The sequence below is a fragment of the Varroa jacobsoni genome, unplaced genomic scaffold, assembly GCF_002532875.2.
Source record: "Varroa jacobsoni isolate VJ856 unplaced genomic scaffold, vjacob_1.0 contig00490, whole genome shotgun sequence".
Lineage (NCBI taxonomy): Eukaryota > Metazoa > Arthropoda > Arachnida > Mesostigmata > Varroidae > Varroa > Varroa jacobsoni.
In genome coordinates, this window is record NW_019214474.1 from 112,945 (window position 1) to 126,238 (window position 13,294).

General features: G+C 40.9%; 1 protein-coding gene across 7 annotated transcripts in view; it reads left to right on the forward strand.

The window, feature by feature from the left end:
- Window positions 1-13,294, forward strand: part of LOC111271280 (lysophosphatidylcholine acyltransferase 1) — a 38,070-nt gene that overhangs the window by 23,441 nt on the left and 1,335 nt on the right. For 2 of the 7 annotated variants that reach the window (XM_022851981.2, XM_022851990.1), the window contains exons 4-10: window positions 3,366-3,550; window positions 5,159-5,304; window positions 6,948-7,165; window positions 9,357-9,589; window positions 10,108-10,406; window positions 10,827-11,136; window positions 11,668-12,542. In XM_022851981.2, coding sequence (XP_022707716.1) covers window positions 3,366-3,550; window positions 5,159-5,304; window positions 6,948-7,165; window positions 9,357-9,589; window positions 10,108-10,406; window positions 10,827-11,136; window positions 11,668-12,252 — 1,976 coding nt within the window. In that variant the 3' untranslated portion in view covers window positions 12,253-12,542. Of the gene's footprint in view, window positions 1-17; window positions 66-774; window positions 1,352-1,392; window positions 1,640-3,365; window positions 3,551-5,158; window positions 5,305-6,947; window positions 7,166-8,387; window positions 8,603-9,356; window positions 9,590-10,107; window positions 10,407-10,826; window positions 11,137-11,667; window positions 12,543-13,294 lie in introns of those variants that run through there. The other 5 variants (XM_022851988.2, XM_022851986.2, XM_022851984.2 and 2 more) reach the window with 5 other exon arrangements.

Below are 13,294 nucleotides of genomic sequence, written 5' to 3' on the forward strand. Positions count from 1 at the left end.
TAGGCCACTATCAAATTGTTCCAGTTGCACAGCGAGGATGAGATCGCCTGTTATCTGTGCTGCAGGTGAGCAGCCAGCCTCATTGCCCATCGTTAGTCGACTTCTACCTTTTGACGGGAAGGACCACAGAACTGCTGATGCTATACTCACCCTTTTTGGCACATCCCTGTTAAAGACGCACGATTTTGTCTCTTTTTTCGAAACGAGTTGCTGATTGAGTGTTCTATCTTTGCAATGGATGGGTGCTTGATTAGATTAGCTTGCTAATTTATAATCTAAGAGTGTTAACGCGTGTGAAATATAGATTGGTTCGTCGGATCGACCGCGAGAGTCCCAGTATGCATCAGCTAAAAATGTATCATGTGGTAATCTTTTATTTATTTATTGTGGAGGTGATATTACTTTAATATCTCGTTATTATGGTAGCATGATGTTTGCTTTCGAGTAACTACTTTAATGTTGCCGATGCTACGTAACAAGTAAGAATTTGTTCTTAGTAGCCATTGAAATCTCCGCAAGTTGCTATTTTGGAACTATCCGCTGTTCTGAACCTTTGTTAAGGCATTGGGTCTGTGTTTGACTGCGGCTTGGATTTACCTGATGTCGTAACCGATTCGCTAAGTCAAGATTAAAAGTTTCTATCGCACAGCCTTAACTTTCAATATATTTAATTTTCCATTTCCTACGCGAATATCGTATACAATCCCTATGTTCAAATCGTTGATTCAACACCTGTTCTAATCACACTCAGTCCGAAATTCCGCGATCTTTCCCTAAGCAAACATTAGTGACCTAATTGGACCGATCTCTGTTGTGGAGCTGGAAATTAAACTTTACACAGGTTAACACCTGTTCAGCGTTATAACATGACGTTGCTCGAATCTGTTCCTGACGTCTGCGGTGATGGTATGTCAGTGGTAAATTGGTGTGGCCGGTCAGTCATTGTTTTAACGTTATACATTGTTTTAGACGCAGCGGTACCTATAAGACACGACTGTGAAAGCTTCTGTAGTCTGCGAGCTGCTGGTCTCAAGTTGCTTTTAGATGATAATATGATCTAACAGGTATGTGTATTTCTTTGTCTTTGCTACTTTTGCAATGAAAATTGCGTCCATTTGTTCGGGCCTATGTGTGCCTGTGTGCAGTCTGTTAGTTGATGTCTAGTTAGAGCACGCGTCTCCGTTACCAAACTGGTCGTCTATGGATGACAAAGAGCGACACAGTAGATAAGAGCATTCTTTAAGATGCAAGTCCATTTTCAAGGGAAGAGCTGCGAGCTTTTGGTGTGAAGAGACGATGTGTTATCTCGCGAGAAACACGCTTCTGGAAGGCGATTGCTACCGACGAACCCGTAAGGGTAATAGTATTCATGATGAATGTTTACTGTCTTCTAATTTCCTATCCAGCAATCTTTGTCCCGAACGCAGATAACGGACGCATGCTAGTAGAGTGCTTTCAACTCTGTGTCTGTGATATTGTAGCATTAGTAAATTTCTTGTCGGAGTGTAATGTTGAAACTGTGGCTGCACGGTACAGAGAAAAATGACAGTGTGGCTAATAGCGGCGCCGTTTCTGTTCAGCGTTTGCTGCGGCACTACCCTGCTTATTTACTGTGTTAAGATCAACCGCTTGCTTGACGGTAGGATATGTAACTGACAATGTTTTGTGAATTAAGTTTAGTTAAATTGTTGTCATTAAGAGCAGGAAAGGTTGATAAGTAGACTTAGCAGATAGGAAGCATGGTATGTTAATATCAAATCTGATCGTAAAATGTAGGCCCGGCTGAGTACGCAATACAACTTCAAAATCGTGTCGCGGATAGGTTATCTTTCCTAAAGATTTACTGCGCGTTTGTCATTGGCCCAAAAATTAATACGAGCCCACGCTTTTAAAGTATTTACGGTTAGTAGAAAACGTCAGGAGATTAAGATTCAATTCATATGTAAAGATTAGCCATCATGGTAGAAACAGGTAAACTCGACTAGGGTAGATTCTGGCCATTTTACCAATTTGCTTTGTTAGATTCACCTCGTGTTCGGTTTTATAGGAAGCTTACGGCGTAATGTAATGGCTACTGCTTTTACTAGTGTGTATGAGTTACGCATGATAAATAGATGTAAACATGAATAGATGCAGCTTTTAAGACGACTGTAAATGTAAGATGTCCAATAGAAATATAGGATACGTTTTGTCCGTACTATTCCCGTTTGCTTAACTATTTTGTGCCAGCTTACAAGTTGCCGCACGTTTTCAAGTTCCAACAATCGGCGTGAAACGCGACACTAGGTTGCATTATAACCTAGCACCTATGTCCAACATATTTATGCTCTCTGCGAAATACTTTAGTTGACTTAATTCATGTTGATAAGCGAGATTTAGCGTCTACTATTTACGCCTCCGTGGACTCCATATCATCAGGTACTGGATACGTACGACGCAAATGAAAATATCCAATGTTAAGCAGACAGCTGAACGATGGCCGGCTAAAGATGAGCGATACACGCCTCATTTGAATCTGACGAACTAATGGAGCACTTCTTGTATATTGCTTTGTGTTTCGTGTGTCCTCCTTACGCAACGAATACGCAAGTTCTCTCGAATTTATTTAAGTTGAACGTGACAAGTCACATCATGATAGTTTAATTTGAACGACAACGGAGGCTGCTGAATTTCGTCTGGCCATTCCCTTTTCTCGACTGTTACTGATAGTTTGGAGCAACAACGAATGTGAGCCAGTTGAAGGTATCTCATGATCTTCCATTAAGAGACGACTAAGGAAGAAGATCTGTTTTAGAATCTTCTGTCACCTGTCTTACATATGTTAACTGCTAATAGGATGATTTTTCATTACTTTGTTCATAACGTGTAATTATGTTAAGCTGGGAAGTAACGAGTACGAAACAGGATAACCAAGTCGACTTTTCAGATCCGGAACTTCTAATTAAGGTATCGTTTCGTTCGAAAAGCATGCTTCATCAAAACCACATTAATGAAGATTGTCAAAACATTGCACGTGGCATTGAGAGCTTCTGATTAACGAACACACAAGTTACAGGGGCATCGATAAAAATGAAGAGAGTACGATTGTATAGTCATGAACCATACAGAAATCACCAGTGTAATAGCATCTTTGAGCACGCGTCTAGTCGACACATGAGCTAAATGCACAGTTGTCCACATTTAACCGAAAAAGTAAATCGCTGCTATACGTTCTGATAACATTTAGCAAACAACAAAAGAAGAAATAGCCATGCATATGTTGAATGACGCTAAAGTTATAGTCTAATGCAATAGCGCCCATCCCAACTGGCTGGCCATTGCGTTACGCCGGTAATATCGGCCTGTTTCGTGTTAACTATTTTCAGATGATTCAAAGACTACCGGTTCCCTGCCGGTCACAGGAATCACTGAAAAGCAGCAAGTACGACACCTGAGGAGCGCTAGCTCTTCGGACGCGTCGGATTTTAGCAATGGATCAGAATTTATCCCGCCCAAAGTACCCAACCCCTTCTACTTCCGGGTACATTTAACGGCGGCCGACAAGATAAAGGTAAAAGGTTTAATGAGAATCCTTTAACATGAACGTGAACTCATATATTTTGTATACTACATCTTGGTTCGCAGTACAGGTGAGGGTTGTTTGAGAACGGCACTTAGATGGTGCAAAGCATTCATCTATGCCAAAATAGGATGTAGGCAGACAAATAAATCTGGTTTAATTTTTCCGGCTTGCTTAAAGGCAGCTCAGATCGCAGCATATACGTACGCGTCTTGATTTTTAGCTGTTATCACTCAGACGTTGGCTGACGAGGGATGATGCATTCGAGTTTCGGCTTATTCTTTTTTTACTGCGGAGCTAGTTTCGGGCCCCTAGAAAGGGAACAAACGCTACCATTGTACCCCAGAAATTAACCAGAGTAGCAAAGCAGCTCCTTTCGACACCAGGTTACCAATATACGCAGAGTCGAGCTGCTTTCAATAATTCTAGTTAGCTCATGTTTTTAATTAAGATAAAATATAGCAATATGGCAGCGGTTCCAAGTTTTGCGCATGCCGTAAATATTTCGCGGGATGCGAAAGTATTTTAAATTATGAAGAAATAATTGATACTCTAGATAAAAGTATACCTGAAAGTTAGGTAACATTTTATTTGGACAAGCTTTTTCCGACATTTTAACAGGGTTACACATTCTGTGAAAACCATACGTGGAAGCGCATGTAATTATCACTCATAGTTATTATCTCAAACTTTCAATGAAACTAATTTTTAAGTGTTTTAGGCTTCACAGTAAAAATAAGCTAAACCATACTAAACTACAAGGTCTGAATTGAATTCAGCAAAAATTGAAACACATTTAAATAGAATATAATTCTATTTATGGCGTGTTTGATATCAAAAACAACGCGGAGCAATAGTCAGCATTTCGGCAGTACTCACACTGCCTTAGCGAAGTGATGAGATTTGCTGAAGGAACTGGTTCATGAAATTAGGCCGCTAACTTTATGGGCCAGACATTATTTTACGTATAAATATAAATAGCGAAAAAAGGCCACCAAGTAGCAAACGCTTATAAACTCCTCCATTAGATAACAAGACGGAAGATCAATTTCAGTGGGTTTATGACATTTGAGTAGTTGCATCATGATCTGCTAATTCAATTCTGCGTTTACATTACAGACTGTAACTATGTGTCATCTAGGATGTTTAGCGTCAGAAGGCTAAGGGGAAAAGTCATAAAGGGTGGAAAAGCCAATGACATTAGAAGTTCTATGACCCGGTAGACATCTAGTATGTGTATGAAAACGTGCGCTTTACAGTGCTTGTGGTCTATTTCTTGTTTGTATGTATTTGTTGACCTGCAATGTTGGGGCGATCGATTTCTAAATTATCTGCTCGTCTGCAGGGCTGATAAGTTAAATTCAGATTCGACTAAGCTTGCTTTTTCTTCCACCCGAAATCACGAATATCCACCCTTGCTCAGACGCATCTAAGTCATTCGGCCTTGAGTCGCTCTTTGTTTCTTCGTTTCATTATACATAACCCTGCATTGATCTTAATAAATAATATATCGAGAAGTATTTTTAAATCCGTTAGAAGTCGGATAGGTAAACTAAGGTTTCTCGACGTTGTCTCTAATTTTTCTTTCTCTGGCTTTAGGTGGCGTTTATGACGGTGCTGATATTCCCACTCAGAGTGCTCCTTGTGTTGTTCTTCCTTTTCCTTACTTGGCTGGGCTGCTTCGTGGGACTGTTGGGATACTCGGAACAGGAACTCGAGTCCAAGCCCATTCAAGGCTGGCGTAGGCAAGTGTTGTAGAACTGTCACTATGGCTAGATTAATCAGAGTCGATGAGCATACCATACTTATTCCTGAATCTTACATAAAACATATATCCATCTCACGAGTTATTTTTGATAGCTGGGATATTTGTTATTTACAAGGTAATATTTTTAAAGTAGAGTTCAAATCACTTCATTTTTGCTAAAAGACCATAAAGCTTCAATGTTTTACTTTATCACATAAATACAGAAAGATGACTTGCGAAAAGATGCAATTAACATAATTTCGTATTGTTAAAAATATTCTTATTTATGTCATGTATTGCTAACAAGGTTAAACTTGTACTATGATTTTTAGCGCAATAGGTAATTAGGCATTTTTCAAAGATATTATTAGTCGTAGTCAAGCACGTGTCGTTGAAACAGGGAGTGAAATAACGAATCATAACTATACGTCGCATTTTTATTTCGAATAGTAAGTGCTTAACTTTAGATTAGATCTAGTGTACAGTGTAGATCTTTCCTGCATAATATTATTATCTGTATTTTATATCAACCATTTATTTGTTGGTTCGTTTGGTATAGCCAAATTTCGTAACCAATTCTGTTAATTTAGCTTTTCGTAGTACCTTTGTACGTAGAACTAAAATCGACTTTGCCGGTAGAACTCGAACGCGTGACAGATTTATGATCTGCTGTTTTTCCCAAAATTCTATAGAAGCCTGCCGAAGCCCCAGTTCCCTTGTTTTTCGTTTTCTGTTTCTTATACTGTTTCGCCTCAAAATTTGTCCACTTATTTTCTTTTCATTGATACTGCACTGCCAATGAGTACACCCTATAGCATTTTAGAGTAAACAATGTATCAGTACGACTATTTTATCTGTGCCATGAATACATTTCGCATGGGTTTTGCTATCATATAATAAAAATACTGCATTTTGATGCATTTCGCTACATAATTTTAATGTGAAGATTTTCCCTATCCTTATTTGTGCATCCTAGTTTGGCAATTAAATTAAGCGTACCATTAAAAGCCTTATTGATCACCTATATAATATTTCTTTTCGTTTAAGTTTTTTCGAGCCTAAAATTAAGCCTGTCCATATGCTTATTTCTTCTCTCGTCGCCCTCCTCGGTTTGTCACCTTCGGAATGCTGTTGCGGACTATCCTTGGCCTACTTATCCCGTTGATCCAACCGGTGGCACCATCCCGATAACTGCGTTTTACAACGGAAATACTCTCACCCCCGCCACTACCCCTCGTGACTGACCATATTCGCCGGATCACTTTTCGCAATTCGCAATGGGCAACGCCCGCAATCGTCATTGCGCACTGAAAATTAAACATGATAATGTTCCACACGCAAAAAACACACATCGATACGCATAACGTTTCACTTATATCACATGTCTACAATGCCCTTTTTAATTGCCCCAATTCTATTATTTCTTTGCAAATACTTCTCTATTTACGTCGATACCGAAATCTACTTTTTCTACTATTTCATCCTTCTCGGGCCAAACTGTATCAACCTACCTTTAACCGTCTTTGTCTGCAACCATGTTGTTGCGGTTGGCGTTGTTGTCCGGGGTGGCAACCAATGTTGCATTGTTCTCTTCGTCTTACGCTCCTGGTTGTTGCCTCATTTTTGCCGGTCGCCATGCAGAAGGTATTGGCATCCACTCTTTGCAGGGGTGATGCGTCAGATGTTTGTGTGGGGTGGCCTCGTGTGGGAATTCAAGGGGAAAAGAGCCCCCCGGTCCCAAGCTCCCCTTCTGGTATGTGGCCCGCATCACTCATTCCTTGATGGGGTCATCGTTCTGCTTTCCGGAGGGCAGGCTCCCTGTACGAAACTCGAGTCGAAGTATATCCCGCTACTCGGAAGTAAGTGGCTTCCTTTATATGTATATTAAACTGTTGGAGTATATTAAGTCGCGCTGCATTCTTTTTCCTGCATGCTTTCGATACCAATAAGGGCAGCTCACAACCAGATATGTCTGACCCAAACTACGTTAAGGGAAACGAAGAAATAGGCAATGAGAGCAGGGAACGGTTGTGATTGCTATTGTCCAATGTTTTCTTTTCACAGAGATCTCAAAGGTACAACTCGGACATTTGCAAAGAATCTCTATACACCCTAATAACCTTTACTAAGATGTAAAAAGATTTCACTGAGCAGTTTGTTAGATCTAATGGTAAAATTACATGGGTGACGAAATTTAGAAGCTTACAAACACATATACGATAGGTAATTTGTAGTTTACCGAAGTGGGCCGAGGTACGTCTGAAGCATGATTTGGCTCATTTAATGTTACAAACTTCTCGACTCTGCCTTTGAAGCGTTGTCGAGAAGGTTACCTTGATTTTTTCTGCACGCGAAAACACATAACTTGCATGGTTTATTTTATTACGATTTATTGCACTCGGTCGACGTGTGGTATGCCAGTCGCCTTAAGTGGCTTGACTACCCAAAATCTGTATTTGTTAGCATACTCCGGTTGTTTGACGATGGTTGAAACGACGATGCTACTTGGAATTCTATCGCCACCAAAACGAATCTGTTTAGTGCACGACGTGTGTTGGCGTTTAATGCATTGTCAGACGTATGTCAGATGTGGTCAGGAGAGCCTATCTTTTGCTATTTCAGCCCGTAGCATTGCATCTTTCAAACTGATTTCGCCTGCCGCAGTCTCCGATTTGGTTCTCTCCATGGGTTTTCTAGCCACTTTTTTTTGATAGATTTTTTTTCATCCCATATATTAAACGTCAGATAGTTCAGCTAACTCGATTTAAGCAGTTGACGATCTGTTAAATAACGAGTATCCTTGTACGGCTGAGATAATAGGCTAACACTATTAACTTGATCTAACGGCACGATCCATCTCTCCGTGTTTGTTATTTGCGGTCACCATAACACCTTCCACTATGGAACCGTCGCTGTTCTGCATATCCAACGTTTAAAACGTCGCAAATCATGGAATGTTTTCTGCTGATAAATCATTATTTCTCCTCGCTTACTGTTGTTCGGTTTTCGCTCACGTCCGTTTTGACAACTGTCCATCTCCGTAATCCTGCATATCCTTTCTCGACGCGTTGCTCCGCGCAGAGAATGGCGCGAGAAAGTTCGCACGATGGTATTCTGGGCGTTCCGCACATTTCTTCTACGGGTAGAGCTTCGTGGAGAGCGGGCACGTCCGACCGAAGCGCCTATCCTCGTAGCTGGACCGCATTCATCGTTCTACGATTTCGTGACAGTAATCGCCAATAGTCCCGTGCCATCGGCCGTTATTCGAGATGAGACAGGAACCGTCGTTATCTCCAGTAAGCGTCGTTAGGTTTATCTCGTTTTAGTCGATCAGACAGAGAAACGAATTGGTGGCGTGCGCTTCTCACAAAGATCATTTTTATTTTTCACTTCTTAACAGCTGACTTGACTTCAGCTTTCATTTATAATTGGCGAATAAAATTCGAACATAAATCTTGTCCAAGGGAGGTTTATCAGACAGGCTTATAGGCAGCAGGTGTCGGGTTGAAAACAATTTTTGTTTATCACTAACCGTTAAAAGTAGGGCTTCTCAGAGCAGATAGGTGTCCTACGATGTACCATAATATTCGGGTTAGTGGACACTAGCGTTGCAACAGAATTTATTTTTGATACTTTATAGTAGCAATATCACTACTCTTTCCATTGTACAATAATGTCGATGTGCATTAAGAAACGGTGAACATTACTCTAAAATGCCTCTACCTTGAAATCCAATGAACCTCTTAAATGACTATTACATCTTCAGTTTTTTTCTTTGTGTGTGTCCACACACACACACACACAACATGTAAGTCCACTTATGCTCAGTTGCTTTGTACAGACCGAATAACGTTTGAGGTATCTCATGAACAATTGAGTTACACTTAGAGGAGGGTACAGCAGACATTGACCACACCAACATGCTAGGAAAAAAATCAAGGGAAGTCAAATGATTTTTGCTTCTAATAGGACATTTACTAGCTGCATAGAAAAAGCTGATTACAGATGCTTTTTGAGTCTTTAACGGGATTTTGTGTTGGCTATTTCTAGCAATTCTACGTTTCATTCAGCCAGTGTTTGTGAAGCGAAGCAGCAAGGAATCGCGACAGACGACATTGTCCGAGATAAAAAATCGCGCCACTTCACAAGAGCCGTGGTCGCAGATTGTTATCTTTCCAGAGGGCACTTGCTCCAATGGTAGTGTCCTGCTCAAATTTAAGCAGGGTGCATTTAGCGCCGGGGTCCCGGTACAACCCGTGCTTATCCGATATCCCAACAAATTGGTAAGATCACTACTGAACAAACCCACAAGAACGACAAAGTTGCACAAAAACGCATTTTTGGTATTACTTTTTTGTTTTTACTGTTTTGATTATAACACTCCGATGGACGGCTCTTAGCCGCGACATGAATTCTGCTTGGAGAAATTCAGTTATAATCTGTAGTAACACAGTTAGTTTACACACATACTGTTAGATAATAAATTTCCTTTTGAGTTTGTGATATAGTCCTCTCAAAAATTATTATAAGTTGTACCAATGGAAAGATAATTAATGAAAGGCTTCAACTGCCATGAATCATTATAAACTTAAAATATCCACTGCAGTCTTTTTTACGAAAACACGCACTGCTTCTCTGTTTGCTGACGACGGGTGTATTTTTAAAATTCCTAAAACTTTCTTTTATTTTGCTCTGGTAGCAAATACCGAATATTACTTAAAGCTCTTCGTGTTACCTAATACGTTAATTAAGGCAATTATTTCTAGGTACGCTAATGAATTTAGGCGTTTCATCCTTCCAGAACACTTTAACATGGACTTGGGATGGGCCAAGCGCTTTGAAGACGATGTGGCTGACTACATGCCAATGGCAAACCCGAATGGTTATCGAGTACCTGCCCGTCTACAGACCGTCAGCAGCCGAATGCAAGGATCCTGGTCTGTTTGCCTACAACGTGCGTCAGTTAATGGCTGCAGCGCTGGGAGTTGGTACGACCGAATTTGGTTACGATGACCTTCGATTTCTTGATACAGGGGATGTACGTCAGCCACATCATACGCTAGCTATAGTAAAACTGCTCAAGTTCAGAGCCAAGAGCGGGTAAGACAATGTGTCTTTTGCTTTTCATATTATCGAACATTTTAAGAATAGGCCAGGCAGGCAAAGATTCAAAAGGAAAAGCGCATTAATCAAAGCATAAGAGATAGTTACTTGTAGTTTTCTTAATACAGGAATTAAGAAGTCAGTACTTTTGGGCAGTCCACGTCGTAAATTCCAAGTAAAGGGAAATTGATAATCAGCGTCGCCTTTCTAAAACTGACACCTATAACTTGAAATTGGCAATAAACTATTCCTTCCGAAACTCGAAGGACTTACATTCAAGAACTTATGACTAATGTATAGCAGTTGCTGGCTTCTCGAAATATTAAGAATGACACTGAAAATCTTAACCGAAACCGACCTAGGGCGCCATGTCTGTTTGCATTCTATTTGATTTGCTTGATTGATTTTTCGATTTAGCCTGATACCTGACCAGATTTCATTGGACATTGCAAAAGTGAGCTCCTTAATTACTGAAACGGAAAGAGCCGGACGTCCATCAGGACGGCTGACGCGTTCTGAACTGTTAGCCGCATTGGGCGTACGTCCGTCTGAAGTGGCCAAGGAATTTTTTGACATCCTCGAAATGGAGGAGGACGTCTATAGGGTTGACGAGCACCACAAAGATAATGGCACTGATCAAGAGACGGCCCAACAAGTTCAAGTCGATCCACGAGTTCTGCTGGCAGCATTGCATCTCGCAAACCGGGACGGCGAATCTGCATTCAGGGTTGGTAACCGCATTTTGAGGTAAAGCCACCCCGTAGTGCCCAAATATGCGACTAATATAAATCGACTGAAGTGGCATCGGCCTGTTAATTTGGTGGCCTCTTTCCTGCTAATCTGTAGTACTATTGAAAAAAAGTCCAAGTTGGTTTGGGGAGGGATATAAATGGAAAATAGCAATTCCGATGAAGCTAGTAACTCGACGAAGTGAAGTTCAAGTATCGGGACTGAACTCCACATTCGGCCCACATAAAATAGATTTTACCTTGGTGGTAGTCGGCAATACGCGAATAGTATTACTCAAATGATTTTAACATAAAGAACATACGTGAATAAATTAATACTCTAACAGTGATATGCTTTCTGAGTAAGGATGTTTCGCATCCAACCACTGTCAGATCGTTCCTTTCTTGTCTAAGTTCTTTTAAATTTACTGTAAATCCAGTATATAGGCCTAACACCTGAACGAGAGCAAACATCAATCTTGACTGTTTCTAACGCCAACCATCTTTTCATGGTTTCCATATGTCTGCAGTGTCTCAGCGGTGAGCCCGTCGTCATCACTAACCATACGACAAGTAGTCTAGCTACTTCTACAGCTTCTCCTTCAATTAATATTAATGGTATCATAGCCAATAGCAATGATGACGTCGTCGGTCGTGAGCCTGGAGCTACGGACGACGGAAGCGTCAAAGCGTCAGCCGTCCCTGTGCTCACGCAGAAAGCTTTCTACCGCTTGTGTTGGCTGGCTATGCAGATGCCGAGACGTGATGCTGAACAACTGTTCGAGCATTTCCGACCATCACCCTTAACACTGCCTGTGTTCCGAGAGCTCCTCGCAAAGCACGCCAATCGTTGTAAGGGTATTGTATATTTTGACAGCGCCCGCCGACTTAACCTCGACGATGGCGATCAAGCGCCGCTCGAATCGACCCCAAAGATACAACGGGACAAAGAGGACGATGTGGAATCAATTAAAGCGAGTCAAAAATCCTCTGCGCGAAAGATATTCGTCCGAAAGGTCGATTCGAATGGCCGCAGCGACGAGAAGATCACAGCAGCGCCAGCATTAAGTGCAGCAGTCGTGACTAGCCAAAGCAAGCGACAGAAGGCTGAATAGTGAGATACGTTATTATAAGCATGCTACAAAGATATAACAAGCAAAGCCGCGGCAGTAGCAGTGATAGCTGGAATCATAGAGTCCACATTAGCGTTGGCGGAAAGGCAACTGAAGAGAGGAAACTGGAAAGCAACAAGTTACTAAGTGATATAAAGCTAGAGAGGAACCCCTCGACAGAGAAGTCAACTAGTGAAGACGGTTTAATGTACGGTTTGACTGGACTCAGTGGCCGAAACCGACTTGTACCGCTAGAGATAAAACCGATCTGACTTAGAACTGGGGGGTTAAAGGTAAGCAGAGGCAGGCAACGAAAATGGAGATGGCACAAACAAGAACTATTATAGATTATAAGATTACGTGGGCTACGTCTTTAGTATGTAAATTCACTTGAAGAGTAGCTACCGTAGTAGTGATTGAGGCGATTTTTTTGTAAGTTCAACTCATTTGACTGGCTTATAACGAAACGGAAAAAACTTTCCAAAAAATTCCAGAACCTCAGAATAAGAAGGTTAACATGTCCCAGTATGTTACTAACTATTACGTGTTGTGATATAAGGGAAAACGACGTACTTCCAAATGTGTAAAATTGGGGGTCAAACTAAATATGTACAATACAACGAAGGCTCAGTTTTTGATTGCTAATTCTCCCAATAGTGACGAGTTACTCAAGATGAGAAGAATACTACATATAGACGTATTGATCCGCGAAATCAAGACTACTGGAAGCGCGTGCAGATATTTTTATAAACTAGGATTGTCAATCTCTGCTGTTATGTTGAAACTAGAGCTGGGCGACAAGTGCGCTGTTTCTTACTTAGGCTTAGCAGCATAGTTCATTCTGGGTAGTTTTATTGCAAAAACATTCTGACGCTAAAGCGTGTTATATTCGCGTTAGGACAACAACAGCGAGTCTTGCAAAAACTGCCTTTCTTAATTATATACATATATACGTGCTTTTTAGAATTGAAGGCTTTAGTCTCTACTGATTTGTTTTTTTCAATAGTAAATTATTATTTTCGATGTTTAAGCTGCCGGGTCTGTT